The 21118-nt window shown below is 47.1% G+C and overlaps 1 protein-coding gene across 5 annotated transcripts in view; it reads left to right on the top strand.

Annotated features, from left to right (window-relative positions):
- The first annotated feature begins 1671 nt into the window (after positions 1-1671).
- The window catches only part of MAPKAP1 (MAPK associated protein 1), a 78342-nt gene continuing 58895 nt past the window's right edge, over positions 1672-21118 (top strand). For 2 of the 5 annotated variants that reach the window (XM_021543727.2, XM_021543721.2), the window contains exons 1-5: positions 1672-1753; positions 10274-10370; positions 11214-11537; positions 14569-14658; positions 17466-17614. In XM_021543727.2, the coding sequence (XP_021399402.1) occupies positions 11279-11537; positions 14569-14658; positions 17466-17614 (498 nt within the window). In that variant the 5' untranslated portion in view covers positions 1672-1753; positions 10274-10370; positions 11214-11278. Of the gene's footprint in view, positions 1754-1908; positions 1974-10273; positions 10371-11213; positions 11538-14568; positions 14659-17465; positions 17615-21118 lie in introns of those variants that run through there. The other 3 variants (XM_021543722.2, XM_021543723.2, XM_021543724.2) reach the window with 3 other exon arrangements.

Genomic DNA, 21118 nt, shown 5'->3' with positions numbered 1-21118 from the left:
GACAGGACAGGAGCCCTCGGCACAGCCCTCGGCTCAGGGCCTGCGTTACCGCGTGCAATTGCAAATTATCTTTTTGTAAATGTGCACAGAACCGCGGAAGCGGGAGGAGGAAAAGGCACAGGCAGCAAGGGTAATTACGACTTCATTCCCTTAGGATGTTACATGTAGATCGTTGCCACCTCCTCAGACTGTCCTCACGTGGGACACTGCCCCGTTCGCTCCTGCTTCCCTCAGGTTGGGCCATTTTGTCACACTTCGGGTAGAGCCACGGTTAAAACCATCCTTAGTTTGCTTTTTGTGCTCTGTCTGTGGCAGACAGTCTCAGTGGAGCCATGCCCGCACCCAGCCCTCATCCCCTGACCTTCCTGGTGGTCTGGCTGATGCCTCAGGCTGGCATCAGAGCAGAGCTGCCAGCTCGCCCCAGTCCCAGCTGGCAGCGCCATCCCTCACCTTCACTTGGGCCTGGATGTCACCGGAGCCCTTTACCTGGCTGGGGCCTCGGATGGCTGGTGCAGATGGAGGTGGCTCCTGGTCAACAAATCTGTGCGCTCACCGTCCCCCCATACAATTAGTAAATTCATTCACATTTCAATTACTTTACATCTTAACTACTCCATCATTGTCTGTCTTGAGCCAACGAGTTTTCAGGGTCATCCAATTTTACTAAGAACACTACCCCAAAGGCATTTTAAATCGGTATTTTTGTGAATATTTCACAGATGCACTTGCCCCCTGAGGGTGAAGTGCCACGGATGGAATGGGCAGATCCCCTAGCCCCTGACCCTGCCAAACGGGACAGGGCTCCCTGGCCCCTGCAGGGACCTGCTCAGTCTCACTGCATCAGCGGAAAGCTGCTCTTCTGGGTGATTTTGGTACTGTTTCAGGAGGCTGAGTCCAGTCACCCCAGAGCTCTGGGCTCTGCCAGCTGCAGCCAGGCACTCCTGTGACATGCCCTGTGCTGGGGCAGCTCCAGCTCCTGCCCTTACTGTGCTGTTGCCAGTCACTGGTACCTGCTCCTCCCGGGCCTTGGTGGCACTTGTGCCATGCTGTGCACTGTCCCTCTCAAAGGCAGCTGGTTTGCGTTTGTGCAGCTGCTGAGGCTGCCACGTTAGGCTTTCCTCAGGGATGAACAAGTCTCCTTGCTTGCACAGGAAACTGCGGAGGCTGCACCAGCAGGTCTGGAGAGGTGACAGGGACACAGAGCCAGCAGGCCAGGAACAGGCTCCCTGGGAACAGCTGGGAGCACCGGCAGCTCGGCTGTGCGCCCTGCTCAGCCCCGGAGCAGCGGGTAACCGGGGACACTGCTGACGGCCCGGGCGGCGCTCGGTGCCGGTCCGGGCACACTGACCCGTGTGGGGTTCATCCCCTTCGTGTCTGTACTTGCGTGCTTGGCCTCAAATCACCAAATAAACACAAACGTCACCGTGCTTTTAGCAACACACTGGCAATAAAGCCAGTGCGACCCCCGTGAGAAAAGCGTCCTGTGTGCTGCCGTGCGGCACCGGGGAGCGCCGCTCGGCCGCGGTGTCCCGGTACCGGCGCGGGGCATCCCGGGCAGGGCGGCTGCGCCCGCCGAGCCCGCGGCCCGCTGCCGTGCCCGCGTGCGGCCCGCGCCGCCGGTACCGCCGGTGCCACCGCCCCGCCCGTTCCGCGCCGTCATTTCCGCGGCCGCGGCGCTTCCGGGTCCCGCGGGCGCCCGTTCCGCCGGACCCGGACCCGGAAGCGGCTGCGCGGCCCCGCGGCGGCGGCGCCGGTAAGTGCGGGGCGGGGGCGGTGGTGCCGCGGCTGCCCGCGCTGCCAGTCCCTCGCCGGGCCCCGCGGGATGCCGTGACCGGCGGCAGCGGCTGCCAGCCCGCCCGGGACGCGGCTCGGGCACCGGGGCTCCCGGGGCGCGCGGGCGGGGCCGCTCCCGCGGCTCTCCCGGCGGCGGGGCAGACGGAGCGGGTCCGGCCGCGATGGGCGGCGGGGCACAGGTGAGTGCGGCGGGAGCGGCGGGCACCGGCACGGTCCGGCGGGCCCCCCGGGATGCCCTGGGCGTGCCCGCACTCCGCGGCAGCGGGAGGCACCCGGCTGCCCTGGGGACTCCGGCCGGTACCGTCTCTCCATCCCAGTCCCGTGCCCTGGGGGCTCCGGCCGGTACCGTCGCTCCATCCCAGTCCCGTGTCCCGGCTGCTCCTGCCGGCCGCGGCGAGGGCTCTGCCTGCCCAGTGCTCCAGGTGCGCTCTGAGCAGCATCGCACCCGAGTGCCGTTCCGCACCGGGCTCCCGGTGCTGCTCCCGCTTGCCGGTGCCATGGGAACTGTGAACACCACACGGGAGCGGGAAGGTGTCCGGGGGATGCAGCAACGAGTCCGTTTCTGTGCTAGTGGAAGTCTGGTAATTGACTAACCAGAGATGCCAGAGCCAAGCTTGGATATCCTGTGTGTGTTTAGCCGATTTTAGGTGTCAGGGAATTATCAGGTACATGCAAGACTGGGAATTAGACTCTCTCAGTTACTTTTCCAAATTCAGAACAGCTCCATTCACGGACACTTTTTTGGGTTAGATTAAAAATAAATTGGGATCAGCATGTACGTACATATAGACTTGTACAGAAATAACTGAAGCAGGGAGAACCAGTTTAGCCAATTTCTGTATCAGTAATGTTTCACATCTTTGTTGTAACACCCTTTCCTCATCTGTTGGTTACATTTTCACCCATTGCAACATGTAACAAATTTAGAATAACAAATAACAGATGTTAAAATAACAAGTAACAGCTACATTCTTGTTGTGCGTTTCCTTTGGATCGGAGAAGGCCTCTGCAGGTGGAGCAGCCTGGCACAGGGATCTGTGTTATGCGTTCTGTAGCACGAAATTTTCCCGGCCATTCGAAGTTGTGAGCGTGAAAAGCACACACCTGTATGGAAAGGTCAGTTATGGCAACCAATGGCACAGCACATGGGCAGCGTGCTGGCCACATCCCCAGGTAGGAGCAGCCCATCTCCCACGTGGTCAGTCTTTTTGGAGATCACACAGTCACTGAGGCTGGAAGAAACCTGTGAGATCATCGAGCCCAGCCTCTGACTCACACCCCTTGTCAGCCAGGCCGGAGCACTGACACGTCCAGTCTCTCCTTGAACTGCTCAGGGCTGCTGATTCCACCACGTCCCAGGGAGCCCCTTCCAACCCTGACAGCCCGTGGGGTGAAGAAATTCCTTCTGATGTCCAAGGGCAAATGGCACTGGCTGAGAAGTGGGGGTGGAGCTCAGGTGTCCACATTTGCTCCCATTCAGGTGCTGGAAGGGGCAGTCTGGAGCTGAGGAGCAGAGCCCGGGGCTGTCAGTGCTGGTCCCACTGCTGGGACTCCCCGCAGGGAGGGGCTGCCTCAGGGGTGGCAGCAGCTCTCCAGGGCGTTTGTTAGTGCCTCTGACACGAACTCCAAGTTGTGTTTAATATTAACTCTGTGTGTGTGTGAGCTGAGGAGCTCCATCAGACTGTGATGCCTTGTTGTTCACTGTCTGTCAGCTCAGTTTTATATCCCAGACTGCAAAAGGGCAATCCCTACCTTGTTTGCTTATTGCCTGAGAAGTGTTGTATCTAAATCCATTATCCTGAGAGCAAAACAAAGCTCCTTGAATATGTTTTGTGTGCTCTTGAAAGAGACAGACCCAAATTTAAAAGCCAGAGAAACGGGGGATTCATCTTTTGCTGAAGAAATGTGAATCTATTCAGTTTCATTTGACATAAAGTCCCAAAGGGACTGAAGGTCTCAGGCATTTTTAAGGAGGTCTGATCATGAGTATTTCTTAAGTCAGAAGCAGCTTGCATGCTGCTATATTTAAAAAATAAGATATGATCATGTTTTTAATGCAATAAAAATATTTATGTACACTCAAAAGTAGAATGGCAACAACCTAAAGAAACTGTCTGACAGAGACCCAAGTGTTTGTTTTGACAGGTGCTGCTGTTTAAGGCACAGCCCCCTGCCTGGCAGTGTCAGAGCAGCCTCCCTGGTGCTGCTGCAGAGCAGTGCAGTGGCTGTGCTGCGAGCCCCTGGGCTGGCTGGGCCTGCCTCGTGTCCCCAGGCTCTGTCCTGGCTCCAGACAAGGCAGATTCTATGAGCCTGGGGGCCTTTTGGGTGTAAAACCCAAAGAGAGTAGCATCTCTCTCAATAGCAAACAGGCAAAAAGGTAAAATGGTGAAGCTTTCTGGTTCGGCATTTTTTATTTTTTTAAGATTGAAGCTTGTATTGATGTTTATGAAATTTATTAAGTTTTTTAGGTCCCTGAATATCACACTGAGAATTGTGAAAATAGAAGCTCTAGTCTGATATTCAAGCACTCCTAGCCTGTGCTTTCATTCTCCACTCTACAACAAGATATTTTGTTTATCACAGAACCCAAGAGTGGTTTGAGTTGGAAGTGAGTTCAAAGCCCACCCAGTGCCACCCTGCCCTGGCAGGGACACCTTCCACTGTCCCAGGTGCTCCCAGCCCCAATGTCCAGCCTGTCCTTGGGCACTGCCAGGGATCCAGGGGCAGCCCCAGCTGCTCTGGGCACCCTGTGCCAGGGCTGCCCACCATCCCAGGGAACAATTCCCAGTTCCCAATATCCCATCCAGCCCTGCCCTCTGGCAGTGGGAGCCATTCCCTGGGTCCTGTCCCTCCATCCCTTGTACACAGTGTGTCTCCATCTTTCCTGTAGACTCCCTTCAGCTGCTGGGAGGCTGCATTTAGGTCACTCCTGGGCCTTCTCCAGGCTGAACAAGCCCTGTTCTCTCAGCCCTTCCTCATAGCAGAGGTGCTCCATCCCTCTAATCATTTTTGTGTCCTCCTCCAGACCCGCTCTAGCGGGTTGATGGCCTTTAGGAATGGTCAAGCTCAGCAAACTGTCTTTAAAGCAATTTAGGCATATGAGTGGCAGAAAGCGTTCCATGGAAAAGCACCTTTGTTGCAAGTGTTCCTTCCCAGCTTTCTGTGCAAAAGCCCATCAGCTTCACCTTCTCCTGGACAGGGATTGCTGTTCCCCTGGAAAAGAGTGTTCAGCAGAAATAAAAGTGAAATTAATGTTACGTGTTACTTACAAGGCCCTCTGGTTTTGTTTTGTTGTTTTAAAGGCAGCAGCAATTAAGCCTCAAACAGGAACTCAGACACTCAGATATTTTTTCTGGCTAGCAATTCTCCCACACACGTGCTGTGAAATTGGGTCAGGGGTTCTGGGGGTGTGGGTCACCCCAGTGTGACACTGCAGCTGTGCTGTGTGTCAGGAATGCCTGCAGACAGCATGGGAAAGCAAGCTCAATCAGAGACAGTAAAAATGAAGCGAGCGTTTGCACGTTCTCAGATGAGGCAGAGCCGGGCAGGACGCGGCGCTGGGAGCGCCTGGATCCCAGCGTTCAGCACAATATCTGAATGAAAAATGACAACACTTTGTCATCTGTTCAAATTGATATTGCACTCTCGGCTGTGACAGCTGAAAAGGCCCACAGGTGCCATATAAAGAGGTGACCATGTTGTCATATTTCATTTAGGCATCCCTCTGCAAAGCCATAATTACCTAATTAGGTTGTTAATTAGGAGATTAGCATTTCGCTATATTGATAGAATGCTCTTTGCAGGCATGAGTCTAGATACAGATTTGTCTGCCCTAATTTATGATCTCTGCATTTTTTATACTTATTTATTTGCTTAAAATCTTGATGCAAGATTTCTCAGGTTAGCAGAGAGTCAACTTGTCTGCAATTAAACAAAGATTTGACATGATCAGGAAAGAGAAGAGTGAATACTTCCCATACATACCCCAGTGTTTTTCCCACCTCTAAAGCTCAGTAATTAAAATATTGGAATTGGTGTCATTTGCATCCTGATTAGTGTGACAACAAAAGTATAGCCAAATTCCAAGCAGTTCAAAAATACAGAGCTAATGCCAGATTGATTTACAGGTCTGTAAATGAACAAATAATTTGTTGGAAGTTGTGTGTAATATAGTATTTGCTCATCATAACGTCCCAATTCCAGTCTCTCTTGTGAGAGAGCCTCTTTATATGACTGTAAATGATTATTTCCTTTTTAATGATAGGACTAGAGTGTGAGTGACAGCTTCTGCAGATAAGTATTCACTCTTAAATGCACTTGAGCTTTTGCTGAAACAGAAACTTGAATGTTCATATATTTCAGTTCACTTTCCTTTATCCTGCCTGCCCAGGACCTGTCTGTGTTTGAGGGGGTTGATTATTTTTGCTGCTGCAAATGCAGATAACCAGAACCATTTCTTGTGCAATTGCATAGAGAAGTTGACTGGGAAATTATTTCATATAACCTGAATCATAAATTTTGAAGTATGTTCATGCTGTCCTGCTTATATGACACAGGGGGGAAAATCAATTTTTAATTCTAATCTGCCTATCTTTTTTCATTAGTTTTTAAAGATCACTTTGAAGAGCTACAGTCAAGGAGGTGTTTGAGTACAGGGACTATGGAAGGCCCTGAATGATAACATGACCTGCATTGGTATATAATTTTTCCAGATTGCCATGTTTCGAGTTTGTTAGCATTGTCTTCAATCCAAATTGTACCTTCCACAAGTTGTGTCTTTGGAATACTTTTTTTTATTTTGAATAGGGCTTTAAATGTTTGTTACTTCCTTAAGGAGCATTGTCAATCTAAACAATATTAAAACAAACGAACAAAAAAACGAAAACAAGCTACAGCTTTGCAGAACATAAGGAAAGAAGCTTACTTTTTTAATTTAGAGAGGAAGATACATGGCAGGAATTGGCTTGAGAGTTTTGTGGAGAATTTGGAACTCCTTTTAGCTATTTGAAATAGAGAATTCTTAAAATCATTCCATTAAAATTGGTGGAACTTCAAAGTTGTAGCTCTTTCCCGCAGCAGAACATTTTTAGCTGCTGACAGCTTTCTCTGATTTTATTGTTTCTTGTAGCTTATTTAGAGGTCTGTGTATTTGAAAGCATGAAAAGCAAAAATATCAACCCTTCACTTAAAGAAAATATTTCCTGTAAGATGCCATAGAAAGGTGGCCCTGGCTTGTCATGTTAGGGCCACGTCCTGAAATGACATGTCAGATATGTGCTGGTGGCACCACAGGGCTTTTGGTGGAGCTGCAGATTCTGACCTGGAGCCTGCGACCTTTTGGGGACAGGTACAGGGCGTGGAAGTGTCTGTTGGCTCAGGTGTCACCTCACCAAGAGAAATACATAGTTCTGCTGGAAAATGTGACAGGACCTGCAGGAGGGCACAGGGCTGGGGGCAGTGGGTGGCAAAGGGGGGCCTCCAGCCATGGAGGTGAGACACGGCTGCCCTGGCTCTGTGCTGGTGTGGGGCAGTGACAGGGACGAGCCTCCTTCTGCTGGGCAGTGGGAGCAAGGCACTGTGTCCTCAGTCCTAATTCCACAGTGTTCATTTAAAAAAACCCAGGAAATGCATGCCAAACCAGCTGCATTTTCCCCAGCGTGAGGAGAGCTGCACTCAGCATTTTTCAGGCTCAAGGTCAAACGTTTCCCCTGCACAGGGCTGAGCAGGGCTGGCACGTGGCTGCAGTGCCCCAGTCAGTGGGTCCAGCACGGAGCCTGGCTCCAGCTGTGCCTGCTGCTGCCTGCGCTGGCAGCCGTGGGAGCAGGATGGATGGGGGGATGGCAGCCAGGAGGTGTAGCTTGTCCTTTCCCCAGTCTCACACTTGCTTTGATATCTCGTTGTCACCTCATGCAGGTGAACGTGCAGGTATGATACTCTGCGTGGGGCGTTTGGTGGGGAACCAGCAACGCCAGCCAGGCTTTATTTAAATAATTGCAGTACACCCAGCGAGCAGGAGGGTCACAAGAACAGTTAACGTGTTGTGATGATGAAGTTGCCTCCCGAAATTCAGCTGTGTTCAGCTGTGTGTTTAAGGTACAGCCTGCATGGCTGCAGATCCTTTTCCAAGACCTTTGTGTCACCTCCTGGCAGCGGAGTCGTTTGTTAGCACGCTCTGCATTCCTCATTGTGTGCGGGGTTATGAATGAGCCTGATCTGCATAAAGGCTGCTTGCCTCGCTGGGAGAGCCCGTCCCTGCCATAAATACAGCCGTGGGGTGCTGCAGGAGGAGCACTGCTGGTGAGAACAGGAGATGCGGCTGCCTGATGCTGCCAGAGTTGCTGAGGATCCTGGCCAGGCGTTCGGCCTCTTGATGGTGCAGTTGGACATGGTGGGGATGTTCTGTGGCTGCCCCAGCCCAGTGGGGCTGTGCTCCCCAGGGCCTCGGGCCAGGGCACAATCACAGCAGTGGGGAGAGAGAGCTTTCATTCCCAGGGTGCTGGTCAGACAATGTGCAGAAAGCTAGATAGGTGAATAATAAAGACCAGTGAAGATCTCTGTCCACTGTGTGATGATCATGGATGTTTGCCAATCGGTGCATCATGGAAACCCCAGCCTGTGTATGCTGTTGTACAGAAATACCAAACTCTACAATTTTGGGGATTTCACACTGCTCTCTTCCATTTTAGTGTTTGCACAGAGTATGTTTGACAGCTGCCTGCAAAGTGCTTTATTCAATAGAAGAGTGTTATTTTTATAGTGCAAGTATTAGAAGAACATTTATTTTTGTTTCTGATTAAAGAATGTATAAGATCTGATGCTTTGAAGGTCCCTGACTTCTGTTACATTCTGAGGATGTGGTGATGGTGTGTGGTTGCAGGAGTGCAGAAGGGGTGTGCTGGCAGATCGCAGCAGATCGAGACATTGATTTTGGGTCTGTGATTTTGCTGGGACCTTCAAGGTGTTTGTGTAAAGGTTTGCAAAACTGAACTTTGCTTCTTTGTGTTCTTCTCTCTCAGTGGAGGTCACTGTTCCTCATAGCATGTCTGTGCCTTTTTATCAGCAGGAGAACTGGTTAGAATTCTGTAGGCTACAACTACTAAATATGGCATCAAATTTGGGGGTCTGAACTTTTTATTTGTTTGTTTTTTGAAGGGTATTAACTGTTCAGAGAGTTTCCAGCTAGCATTAATATGTTGATAAATGAGCTTTAATGTACCTTTTTGAAAATTCTGAAGAGGAGGAAATAAAAATATGTTTGTGTTAAACTTGTGTAGAATTTCCAGCACTTTCTCAGTGTTGATGTTTATGGGAGAGGCAGTTGCACATTACAGTTGGGAAGAAGCTTGGCTGATTTAGCACACAACTGTTAATGGCAGAAGTCGGGGTGCAGAGTATAAAGGTAAAACTCTCGCATCTGCTGTTACATGTTGTTAACTCCCTCAGCAGACATTAAATCATTTCAAGTACAATAATAGTGTGGGAGGTAAATTAACTAACCATTAACAATCTTATAAATACACAATTAACATGCCAACATTTATATGACACATTGATGGGGCAGCAGTAATTTTTGATTGGGAGTTTGCAGACCTTTCTGAAGCCTGAGGCTGTTGCTTATTTAAACAAGTTTTTGCCGATTGCAGATACATGTGGCCTTTCCTAATCAGTGAGTAGAAATAATTCAATTTAAAGAACATTCTTAACATGTATTTTGCCGTGTCCATAAGCTGTACTTGGGTGTGTCTGTGATTTTCAAGCCCCGCTGTGCTGGTCGCACTGGTGCAGGGTCAGAGCCCTGGGCACATCAGAGCTTTGGGTGGGACATTTGCCTTGTGGGCTCTGCCTTGGAGGACAGTGAGAGCTCCCTCAGGAGCAGCCCTGCTTGCTTTGATGGAAAGAGTCAGAAAATTAAAACAAGAGTGTGGAGCTGCAGTGCTGCTGAGGCTGGCAGGAGCAAACTCTCAAACTCCCACCCCCAGGCAGGGCCAGCAAAGCTCCAGGCTGTGCCCAGCTGGGCTTTGAGGGTCTCCTGCTGGAGCGAATTTCACTAATAGCAGGATTTGTGGGGACATAAAAAGAGGACATGGCAAAATGCATTCACTGGTTCTGGAACAAGCCTGGCTGGTCCTTTCTGTCCCTTGCCTCTGTTAAAACACCCCAGAAGGCCAGCTACCTTTAGCAGATTTTCATGGGAAGCGGCTTTGTGTGATTTAGGCAGCAGTTATGCAAGCAGCAAGGACAGGAGATTGCTGGTGTTTCTGAGTTCAAAATCCCAAACACACACATGCAGCTCTGTAAAGTGTTTTCCTCTGGTTAGAAAAGCAGTGGGGATTTCAAACTTCTGGAATTTGCATCTAGTCTTGCCCTGTGTGTAGGCTCAGACCGAGCTCCCTCAGGTGGAGGTGTCCCCACAGCTCCTGCTGCTGCTCACTGATGGACTCACTGCATGAACAGGAATAATTTTTTTTTTTCTTTTTAGGTTATTTTCAGCAGATAATTTTTTGATCCAGCTCACCCCACAGCTCACTCCACAGCTCCACTGCCAGCTTTGAGAGATGGTGGAATTCCTGGAACAGGTCAGGCAGGGCATGGAGCTGTCCCTTTCAGAGTCAGCCCGTGCTTGAATTAGTTTGGCATCACTACAACCCCACAGCTACAGAAAAAACAGATAACAATGTGAGCGTGGTTCGGGTTTTGTGGTTTGGGGTTTTTTCCTTTTCCTTTTTGCCCTCTACTTTGTTTCAAAAGGCCACTTGAGTGCTCTGAATGAAATATCTTAGGTAAGTGGCAATTAGTGTTCTTAAAGTGCTTTAGAGCTCAGGCGTGTGGTATTTGGTCACAGAGCTTTCTGTGTTACAGCAGTTGCCCTGTGTGAAGCACCATGCAGCAGCAGATGTTCAATATTCTGCCCTGAGACACTAATCTCTTCATGTTTAAAGCTTTTCCTGGAAATGCAAAACCTGAAGAGAGTCTGTAATAAGTTACTCAAAAAGTTGGTGTGTAGATGCAGAAGCAAAACAGAAACACAATTATGATGGGTGAAAAGAAATCCAAAACCCTGTAGGTTTTGTACATGGATTAGTTGGAAGAGGCAGATGTTTCTGCTCTGGATTCTCTTGCCATCCTCCTGCGTGCAGCACTGCGGGGTGTTTTGGCTTACAGCAGCCATGTGTTGTAGAGTACTGGGACCTGTCTGTAGGGATCCTTGTGTTCCATTGTCCTGGGACTCAGGTTTTGAGCTGTCCTCCAAATCCCCTGTCCTTAACTGGATCTCAGCAACCAGTGTGGCACAAGTGAGCTGGAGCAGAATGCAAGAGTTTGCCCCAGGTCAGTCAGGGTCACATCCCAGACAGTGCCCTTGGGGAACGGGGCTTTGAGCTCTGTGTGTGTTCCTGAAATGTCGTGCGCGTTATTCCCAGGTGCGTGCGTGCAGGAAGCAGGATGGAGAGGAGATAGTACAGTGAGGCGCTGGCCCTGAGGCAGAATGGCTTTCCTGGACAACCCCACCATCATCCTGGCTCACATCCGGCAGTCGCACGTCACCAGCGACGACACGGGGATGTGCGAGATGGTCCTGATCGACCACGACGTGGACCTGGAGAAGTTCAACCCCTGCTCGGCGCTCGGGGACGGCGGCGCGGAGCCGCAGGGCAGCGCCGGCGAGGCCCAGGGCTACGTCTACTCCCAGTCCGTGGACATCACCTCCAGCTGGGACTTTGGCATCAGGAGGAGGTCCAACACAGGTGTGTGTTTGCAGCAGCTCTGCCCTTCAGCCTCCCTGAGCCTGCCTGGCTGGGCAGGCCAGCCTGACCAGCCTGCTCGGCCGTCTGTCAAACCCCTTCTGCAGTGCTGGGGCCCTTCTATAGAAGGATGTGTAATGAGTCAGTTATTTAGTGTGCTGTCAACTGAGCTTAATTGCTGTTTTACCTATTCCTGCATGGGGGAACATTGAGGTAGTCAGTTTTATATATATAAAAAAATTCAAATTGTGGAGACATCAAATCTAAATCCAAAGTACATGAACAGTCTTTGATATCTCTATTGTTACTGTCTGGAGGGGTGTTAACTTTTGAACAGGATAGTTATTTTCTGAGAAGAAATCTGCCTAGTGAGGCATCAAATGTATTTGTTATAAAAGAGAGAAATGAAGTTTGATGTGAGCCAGCAAAGGGAATGATTTGTCTGTATTTTGTCTCTTAAAGTTTTATTTCTGAGAAAAACCTTGAGCTAGTGTTTAAGGTACCAGATTAGTAAGTTTAAGGGCGAACACCTTTGCAAAATACACTCATTTTGTCGTGACTGAAAGCTCTGCCAGGTGGTATTTGGGATATCCAGACTTCTGCTTAGACCTGAGGAATATTATGATCAGAAGTTCTGTGAGGTAAAGTACAGATGAGAAGGTTGGTGTGTGGTGGTCAGTACTGACCTCTATTTTCCTCTTTCTGTATAGTTTTTTAGAAATTATTTCTGCAGGTATTATAACACCACCTAGAGCCCAGAAAGCACCTCTGTGCTCTGCTTCTCCTGCAAAGTGTGTGTGGTGTTGGAGATACTGAAATGCCTTTTACAAGGAGGAGGTTGTGAGAGGTTCCAGAAATCCAGGGCACTGATCTCCTGTGGCAGAGTGAGGTTTGGAGATAAACTGGGATTGCAGCCCAGCCTGGCAGGAGGGTGTGTTCCAGGCTGCCCTGGGGTTGGGGGACTTCAGCCCGTGGTGCAGCTCATGAGGAAGGAGAGGCAAAGTTTGAAAATTTATAGAATTACTCCAGAAAACGATTCTGAAGGATCATTTCACCCAGGGAGCAAACTGATGGAATAATCCCCATTTGAATTACACTTTAAAGTCATTTCAGGTGCCAGCTGGGGGCATATTCTAAGGTCAGGGGAGAGGGCAGTGCCAGGGGCTGGGTGAGTAGCAGAGTGCCCAGGCCAGGAGCAAAGGCTCAGCTCGGGGCTGACAATTCATGAAACCTTTGGGCAGCCACCAAACTCTTGGTTTGTCACACCCAAAACTGTCCCTGGCTGCCTGTGACAGTGAGCCCTGAATAATTCACATTTCTCATAGGTGCTGGCCTTTCCATCTGCTTTGGCACTGCTGTAGCACAGTCCCACAGTGCAGTGGACATTTGTGACCACTCTAGGATGGAGACAGGGGAGCTGCTGCCTGTGCTCTTGGACATTTGTTTTGGCAGGGGGTAGAAATATCAAACAGGATAAAAATGTGTATTATCTTGTTTCTAGTCTATGGTTTTTCTTTAATTATTTGTTTACTTTCTCATCTAACAGATCTTTTATGATATTAAAATATTAAAATATTATTTATTTATATTTTCTGGTAGCTCATTTGGAAATAAAGGGTTTTAAAAGGCAATTTTGAGTTACAGTGTGGGCAATAACTAGTATTAATGAGGAGCTCTTCTTTCAGAATAAAACATCTATGCTACAATAGTGTCTTCCCAATATTTAAATTTATGAGAAGGGATATTTTTCTTATTTCATTAAGGGGAAGCTACCTAAAGGTATTCAGGTTCTAGCATCGTGTTGTTAATGGGAGATACTTATCAAAGTCCCCTTTTGTGCTTGTACCTTAAACTGCTTGCTACAGTTGTTAAACTTCAAATGAGTATTTTTTATCAGTTCCCTCATTGACAGTTTTTATGGGGAAAAAAATTACTTCCTTGTCCACAATTCTGTTCAAAGACCTAAATGTAAAAGAATAATAACAGAAGGGATAGAAAATATTTATTAATGTTTTTTGATTGCTGAAAAGGCTCAGGGAACTCCAATTGTATCTAAAAATTGTCAGAGCAATTCAGCATCTTAGAATCCCTTCTACAAACCCATTTTAGTTAATGAATTATCTCAATACATCAAAACTGCTAATATGTCCAGCAGATTGTTTCCTTTGGGGATCAGCACTGTTAGTTCTGCTTCCCAGTCTCATCTGCCTGCTTTCAGCGGATGACATCAGTGGTTTCAGGGGTCATTGTCTTGGGTGGCTTCCATCAGGTTTTTTCCCCAAAGAAACTCTTACTGGTAGCAAAAAAGGTAATTTAAGTTGTTGTCTGGTAGCCCGGGCTGCAAGTCCTTTGGCATCAGAACTATTTGGGGCTTTTTTTCCCGACCATATTTTGAAGATGGAGTCAAAATATATGTAAAAAAATATTATATTCATTTTAGGATTTGACTAATGTTGTGAAGATACAAATCATTTATTTTACTACCTATAAACTGTTTCAGCCTACTGAAGAAAAAGCTGTGCTAATTTATATCGCTTTGACATTTTATAATTTTCATGATTTTTAGATAAAGGATTTTATATTTAAAACTTTAATAGTCTAGTCTGAGTTCATTTATCTTTAATTTTTGAAACGGGTAGAGTAATTCATAACAGTAATTTTATTCCTGTAATGTAATATTCACTTCAGTTCATTTGTGCATTAAAATTCCTTTAAGACCGTTATTAATGATTTATATAATGAAATGTCATATTAATCACAGAAGTTTTCACATTTTATTATTCTCTTCCATGTTAATACTATCTTTATGATCTCTATTAATGTTTTATATCCTCTAATTTCAATTATAAATCAAGAACATTTTCATGTTTTTGTTGGTATTTGCTTTTCAGGGGTGCCACCTTTAAAATTTTATGACTGTTTCCCCTACATGTGCAGTATAAAACATCTTTATTCATATAAAGGTAGTTAATTATGTCTTTGTTTATAGTAAACTTTCATTGACAAACTTATAGTTGTAATATTTCTTTTCAAGCTCAGAGACTAGAACGTCTGCGGAAAGAGAGACAAAATCAAATAAAATGCAAAAACGTTCAGTGGAAAGACAGAAATACTTCTTGCTCAGGTAAAGGAAAATCTCTTTTGTTTTCCTACTGGTTTTATTCCCGCCTCTGATGGTTCCGACATCTGCAGCGTGCAGTTTTCCCCCGGGGTTTCGGGGCACGGAGGAAATGCCAATTCTTTGTGCTGTGCCCCGTGCCAACCTGGCCTGGGCACCCACAGCAGAGCCAAGGAGAGGAGAAGTGCTGGGCACCCACTCTGGGCTGTGGGAGAGGGTCCTACCCCGTGGGGTTCCTGTCACCTCGGGGCTCCCAGGGCAGCATCAGCATCTCCAGGGCACCTCCAGCAGCCTCTGGTGCCATGGAGCGTTCCATAGACTTTACTTGTACAGAGTATTTTTGTAGCTCCTCCTTTAGATAAGATGCAAATATTAAGAAATAAAGAGTGTATGTATGACCTATTTAAATGCAAGCATAATAAATGCTGGCTTGGCCTATCTCGCCTTTCCTTGGTAAAACTATTAGCACTGATTTCTCAAAAAATACTAAATTCTAGTTTTGTTAATTATATAATTAAGTATTTGTGACTGGATGTTCTACATAGTTTAAACTGGAGTATATGAAATTACAAATCTGTCTCAATTTTCCTATTTTAGAGCTCAAGCTAGTTTCTATTTCTGTTGTATTTGACAGACATTCAAACCTTTGTATGGTCTGTCATGCCTCCTTCTTTCAAAATTTGTATATATCTTAATGAGGTCCATCTGTAATCTCCCTTTTTTTGCCTAATTCCTCATATCTCCGTGGCTGTCTCTTGCAGAACGTTCTCCAGCACTCTAATATCTTTTTCAGAGGAGTGAACAAAGCTGCTCACATGAGCAGCACGGTCGCACTAATCCTTAATTCAGTGTTCAGCTGTGCTGGATACCCCTGTTAATGCATTCTGAAATGTTTTTGCCTTCCTCCTCCTGTAAGCAGAGTTGTAGGTTTTAAAGGTTAATCTACCATAACCTCCAACTCTTTGCTCAGTGTTTTATAGCATTTGGCCAGTGATGGTGCAGATCTCTCCTGTGCCTCCTGCACTCTGAGCTGGCTCCTGGGGGCTCCGTGGTCATATCCCCTTCCCCACCAGCTGTCCCAGCAGCCGCTTGTCCCCTCTGGGGAATGTGCTGGCATTGCAAATGCATCAGTCCCTGCCTGCTGCAGAGCAGATTTAAATAAAAAATAAACCAGTTACACCAAACTCCAGGCACTGGGGGCTATTGGCAGAGCTGGTTTTCCTCCTCTGCTTGGCCACTGAGATCAGAGTGCTTCTCCCTTACCTGCATGAACAGCAGGGCAGAAAGGAGAAGGAGGAGCCCGTCAGGATCTCCTCTGTACCTTTGCATCTTCCATTCCTTCATTTCAGAGCATGTAAAGTGCAAATTAAAATGTATCAAGGAAATCCTTCCAAAGTCCTGCTTTCAGCCCATGCTGGCATGCAAGACATACAGAATAGCTGTAGATAAAAACTTAATTTTTCACTTGTACAAGTAAAATCATTGTATTGGATTCCAGTGTCCTTTCCAAGTGCCCAAGAATTATCAGTTAAAGGTAATACTCCAGCATAATGCTTTAGATTAAAAAAAAAATCAGTTACAAGAGCTTGTTGAAAAACCAAAACAACCTAATGGAGTTAAAGTGGCCACATTGAAAGGGATTAAATCAAGCTTTTTTGGTTAATTGCAGCCTCTCACAAGCCCGCTGGGGATCTCTCAGTGCCAGTATTTAGCACCTCTGCCAACTGCCTGAATTTTAAGGCAATCTGCTGATAAAAATAAATGGAGCTTTTGACTAGTTATCATTTGACAGGTTTTAATTTTGCACTTCAAGAAATGAACCAGCTCCCTGCAGATCAAATGGCGGGTCATTCCCTTTTGGGAACAGTTCCATTTCCCTGGGGAAGCAAGATGTGGATCTGTGAGCTGTGGGGCAGCCCAGGGCAGGAGTGCCAGGCTGGGCAGATTGATGGGGGCTGGGGGCTCTGGTTCCTGGAGCAGCTGTGGAACCTTGTCCAGCTTCAGTCACAGCTCCTGCAGGTGAGAGCCCTTGGTGCTGATGTGCTCAAACACCCCAGCTCTGGCCTGATTTCACAGTGGCCTTGTAACATAAGAAGTTCTATTTTTTAGGGTTTTTTAAAGTATGCCCGTAAATTGGAAATTGAGCTGTTGCTGGACATTCAGCTGTGCACTTTCTTCACATAAAAAGGCTTTTATGAGCCTTCACAGACCACACAAAGACCTCCTGAACTTGCATCCCCTTTGTCTTTAGGAAGCTTTTTTGTATTTATTGTTCGGACAGTTGATCTGGAATGGTGGTTTCAGGTTGGACATTTTTGTGAGGTGAGGCTGTATGCAGTCCCCCATGAGAAGGAAACGTGAAGAGCTGCTCCTGTGCCAGGGCTGCAGCTGGCAGTGCCACTGCAGGCAGTGCTGCTGTCCTGTGCTGTTCTCGTGCTGCTCCTGTGGCTGCAGCTCCTCTCCTTCCCGTTCCCTGCTCCTGTGGGACAGGGCAGGCAAGCAGAGAGACTGGGAATGTGTCATCCTCTTCATTGTTCTCCCGACTCCAGTGGGTCTTACACTGATCACTTCTCTTCTCTGTATAGGAAAAACTCACCTTTTTCTCAGCTTAAACAGGAGCATCCTTCAGACTTCTTAATGGTTTCATGTCTTTGGGCTATGAAAGAGTGGTGGCAGATCCTGCCCTGCTGAAGCATTTGTTGGTTTATTTATTTGATTTTGTGCTCTCTCTTATGATGTTATCTCTCTGTGGTGAGCAGCAGCCTCTGTACATCTCCTCATACGATGCCTGTAATCTCTTTTCTGACCTGCAGCAGAGGAGCTGAGCTCACTGTTTGAAAAGAAGAATTTTCGGGTGAAATCCCCGTGTTCTGGGAAGCAGTCCATCCTCTCAGTGCGACTGGAGCAGTGTCCACTGCAGCTCAACAACCCCTTCAACGAGTACTCCAAGTTTGATGGCAAGGTGAGTACCAGGGCTTTGTGAGGCGCCAGGGGAGCCCTGGCAGGGCCAGGCTCTGCTCCTGTGCTTTGGCTTCTGCAGGCTCCACTGGCCTTCATGGTGGCCTTCAGGTGTGGCAGTGCTTGTCTAGGAACAGCAGGTGTGGTGGTTCCAGGTTCAGTAGAACCATTTCTCCTGTTTCCATTACAAAATTCTGGACTGAGAAGGAGATTTCTCTGCCTTGCTGTTTCCTCCTGCAGCAGGTCAGTGAAGTGCTGTGAGAGTCCTGGCACGCCTCTCTGGAGGTGATGATGAGACCTTTGTATAAATGATTGATTATTTGGCATTAAAAAAACAACCCAAAACTGTTCTGCCTGTCCACACCACAGCACTCCCTGAATATTCCCTGACTCTTGTCTTTGTCCTCTGTGCTCTACTGAGATTGGGAGGAGCCATGCTCTGTGTTGAGGGTGGGAAGCTGCAGTGTCAGGGGGTGGTGTCCAAGGCCAAAAGTAGCACTAATCAATGTATTTCTGCTGATTTGTGTAACACAGGGAGCAGCCTGGCTGCAAACCTGGCAGGTCATAGGAGCCAGGACATGGATCTGACATTGCTCAGACTGGGGAATAAATGTCTTCCCTGCACTCCACATTGTCAGATATTTTTCTCTGCCATCAACTCTAGAAACTGAAATATAAACTTTGATGTGATGGATCGTTGTCATATTGTTCCAAAACAAGTATAAATACTCCTCATATTTGTTTTCTACTGGATTTGTTTGTGGAATCTCCTGTGGGAGGATGGAGTTTGAGCTTCATTACCATTGTGATGGAAGAATTTCATATTCTGTTAGGTGTTCTTTGAGTGGAAAGTCAGATCCATAATTCCACTGACATTTCTAGGAGTATCTGGGATATTTGTGAAATGGTAACCTTTGGACTATGAAGTTCACATGCAAAAGCTCCTCTATTATGATTTTATGTTTATTAGCATGTGGCAATTAGTGCTAACTCAGGTTTTCAGGATTCCTGACCTCATTAATGAGCGACAGCAGCAGTTTCATGCTGACAGCACCAAGAGGCTTTTTTCTAAACTCTGGGTTTGTCGTTCTTGTGTCCCGAAATTTCAGTTGGGCAAACCTTAAATGAGCTCTCATGTCATGTATAGGGGAAGTAAAAATCAAATACGTCTTTATTAACAGAATTCTGTTATAATTCAGTCAGAAACTTGAGATACTTCAGCATTTTTCCTTCCCTCTCTGATAATCCAAGCTAATCTTTACTGTATTAATTGTAGTTGTCTATAATGCACATCTTAATTTTCACCTATTGAAGTCAGATACCTTTAGCAGGTGTTTGGCCCACTGGAAGCAAGTTGCACTCTGCCTGTCAGTTTGAGAGGAATTTGGATTTATATTGAGAGGTATTAAAGAAATACCTCAGTGTCACTCAGTTGTGATTTGCAGGGCCTGATACGAATTATCTCAGTTGTGATCTGCAAATCAAAATACCTTCTTTACAACCCAAAATAATTGAATGTGCATTTTGTTAGAATATAATCTCACTCTATTAATTTTAACACCATTGTTTCTGTTGCTCTGTTAGTGTATCAATAGTTTGCATATAAAGTTTATTCTCTATGGCTCTGTATATATTATCTAGTTTAATGCTTGGCTGACCATCTGAGGTATAGAAGAAACATAACTCCAGTTGTGAGGTATTTTACTTCAGTTCTCATGTATTTTCAGTCAGTAAAAACACCAAAAATCATCCAGCTTTTAAAAATTATTTTTAATGACATATCATATGTCTCGTATTTATTTTTATCGATAATAGATGAGCAGTATTGCACAGAAATATAATTCTTTCAGGGAATAGTGCATGACTTATTTACATAATTAACAGAGCCTTGTATCTCTGGGGGAAATGGTACATAATTGGGGAGAGGCGGGGGGGCGAGGAGGGGCTGGGGGCCTAATTAAACATGTCTTAAAAACACCCTACTTAATTATGTACTTACTCAGGGGGGTCACAGTGGCTCTCAAATCTTTGAGGCTGTACCCAGCCTTTGGTTTGTCCCTGCTGGAGTTTGGTAGGGCAGGTTTCAGGTTGCTCAGTAACTCTCACTCCTGGTGCTGGGGCGAAGCAGCAGAGCTCAGAGCTGTGAGAGGGGCCCTGTGCCCTGGCTGTGCTCCTCTCTGGCTGCTCTCACCCTCACTGGGTCCCTGGCTGGGCTCCCATCAGTCATCCTGGGCTCCCATCAGTCTTCCTGAGATCCATCCTTCCCTCCTGAGATCCCATCCCTCCTGAGCTCCCATCCCTCCTGAGATCCCAACCATCCCTCCTGAGCTCCCATCAGTCATCCTGAGCTTCCACCCCTCCTCCTGAGCTCCCATCCCTCCTCCTGAGCTCCCATCCCTCCTCCTGAGCTCCCATCAGTCCTCCTGAGATCCCAGTCATCCCTCCTGATCTCCCATCCCTCCTCCTGAGCTCCCATCCCTGCTCCTGATCTCCCATCCCTCCTCCTGATCTCCCATGCCCCCTGATCTCTCATCCCCCCTGATCTCTCATCCCCCCTGATCTCCATCCCCCTGATCTCCCCGCTCCCCTGCCCGTTGCCAGCCCAGCACTGGCTCACAGCTGCCCTGAGCACGGTGCCAGCCCAGCGTGGGCACCGCTCACCCTCGCAGGAGTCTCTGCCAGATTTAGTGCCTCTTCCATAACCACTTCTGCCATTTTATGAAATAGTAAAATTTTAAAGCACTCTAATTTCTTCCTGTGCTGATCACTTCATTAATTACCAAAGCAGTAGAGAATATGGCTTGTGAATTATAACTGAGTGGAGGCATTCAAAGCTGTTCAGGGATAACACAACTTTGCCCCACCACTACCCAGGAGAGATCTGTGGTTTTCTGTACATTGTAAAACTTTATCTCTTAACAGAAGCCACACATACAATAACTACTCTCAATGCTTTCTTCAAGTTTTTCCCTAAACAGTTAAAGTAAACCTCAGCTCTGGACCTGTTTTCATGTTTTGCAAAGCACACGGGTTGTACTTCTTGGTTAATAAATCTCATATACTCTTTCTAAGAATTTTGTACTGGAAGAACCTTTGGTCCTTTGTAATTTCTTCAGGTGTGATTGGAATAGAAAATTACTTGGAGGCTTAAGAAATCACCGGCCAAATTGATTTATTTTGTCTGTATGCAAATTAAACTATCACCCATCTGATAAAAAAATTTGTGTATACTTCTGTCTACAGGACTTGAAAAGTCAAGTTTTAACCGTTTATTGTTCCAACCTGCTGAGTTTTAATAATGTTGGGCAAAAAAGCCTGGGTGTAAGGCAGAGCTGAAAGTGCTGTGCAGGTGGCACAGGTGGCACACAGGAGCCTGGTGATGGCTCAGCTGAGGTTCAGTGCTCAGGCAGGACAGAGGCGCAGAGAGATCAGAAATGCAAGGAAGGAATTGTCTGCCTCTAGAGTGAGCTGGGGTTACGAGGCCAAAAGCCTTTCCTACAGGCAGACC

The sequence above is a fragment of the Lonchura striata genome, chromosome 22, assembly GCF_046129695.1.
Source record: "Lonchura striata isolate bLonStr1 chromosome 22, bLonStr1.mat, whole genome shotgun sequence".
Taxonomy (NCBI): Eukaryota; Metazoa; Chordata; class Aves; order Passeriformes; family Estrildidae; genus Lonchura; species Lonchura striata.
The sequence above is the reverse complement of the archived record's forward strand: the minus strand, read 5'-3'. Positions and strand labels throughout refer to the sequence as shown.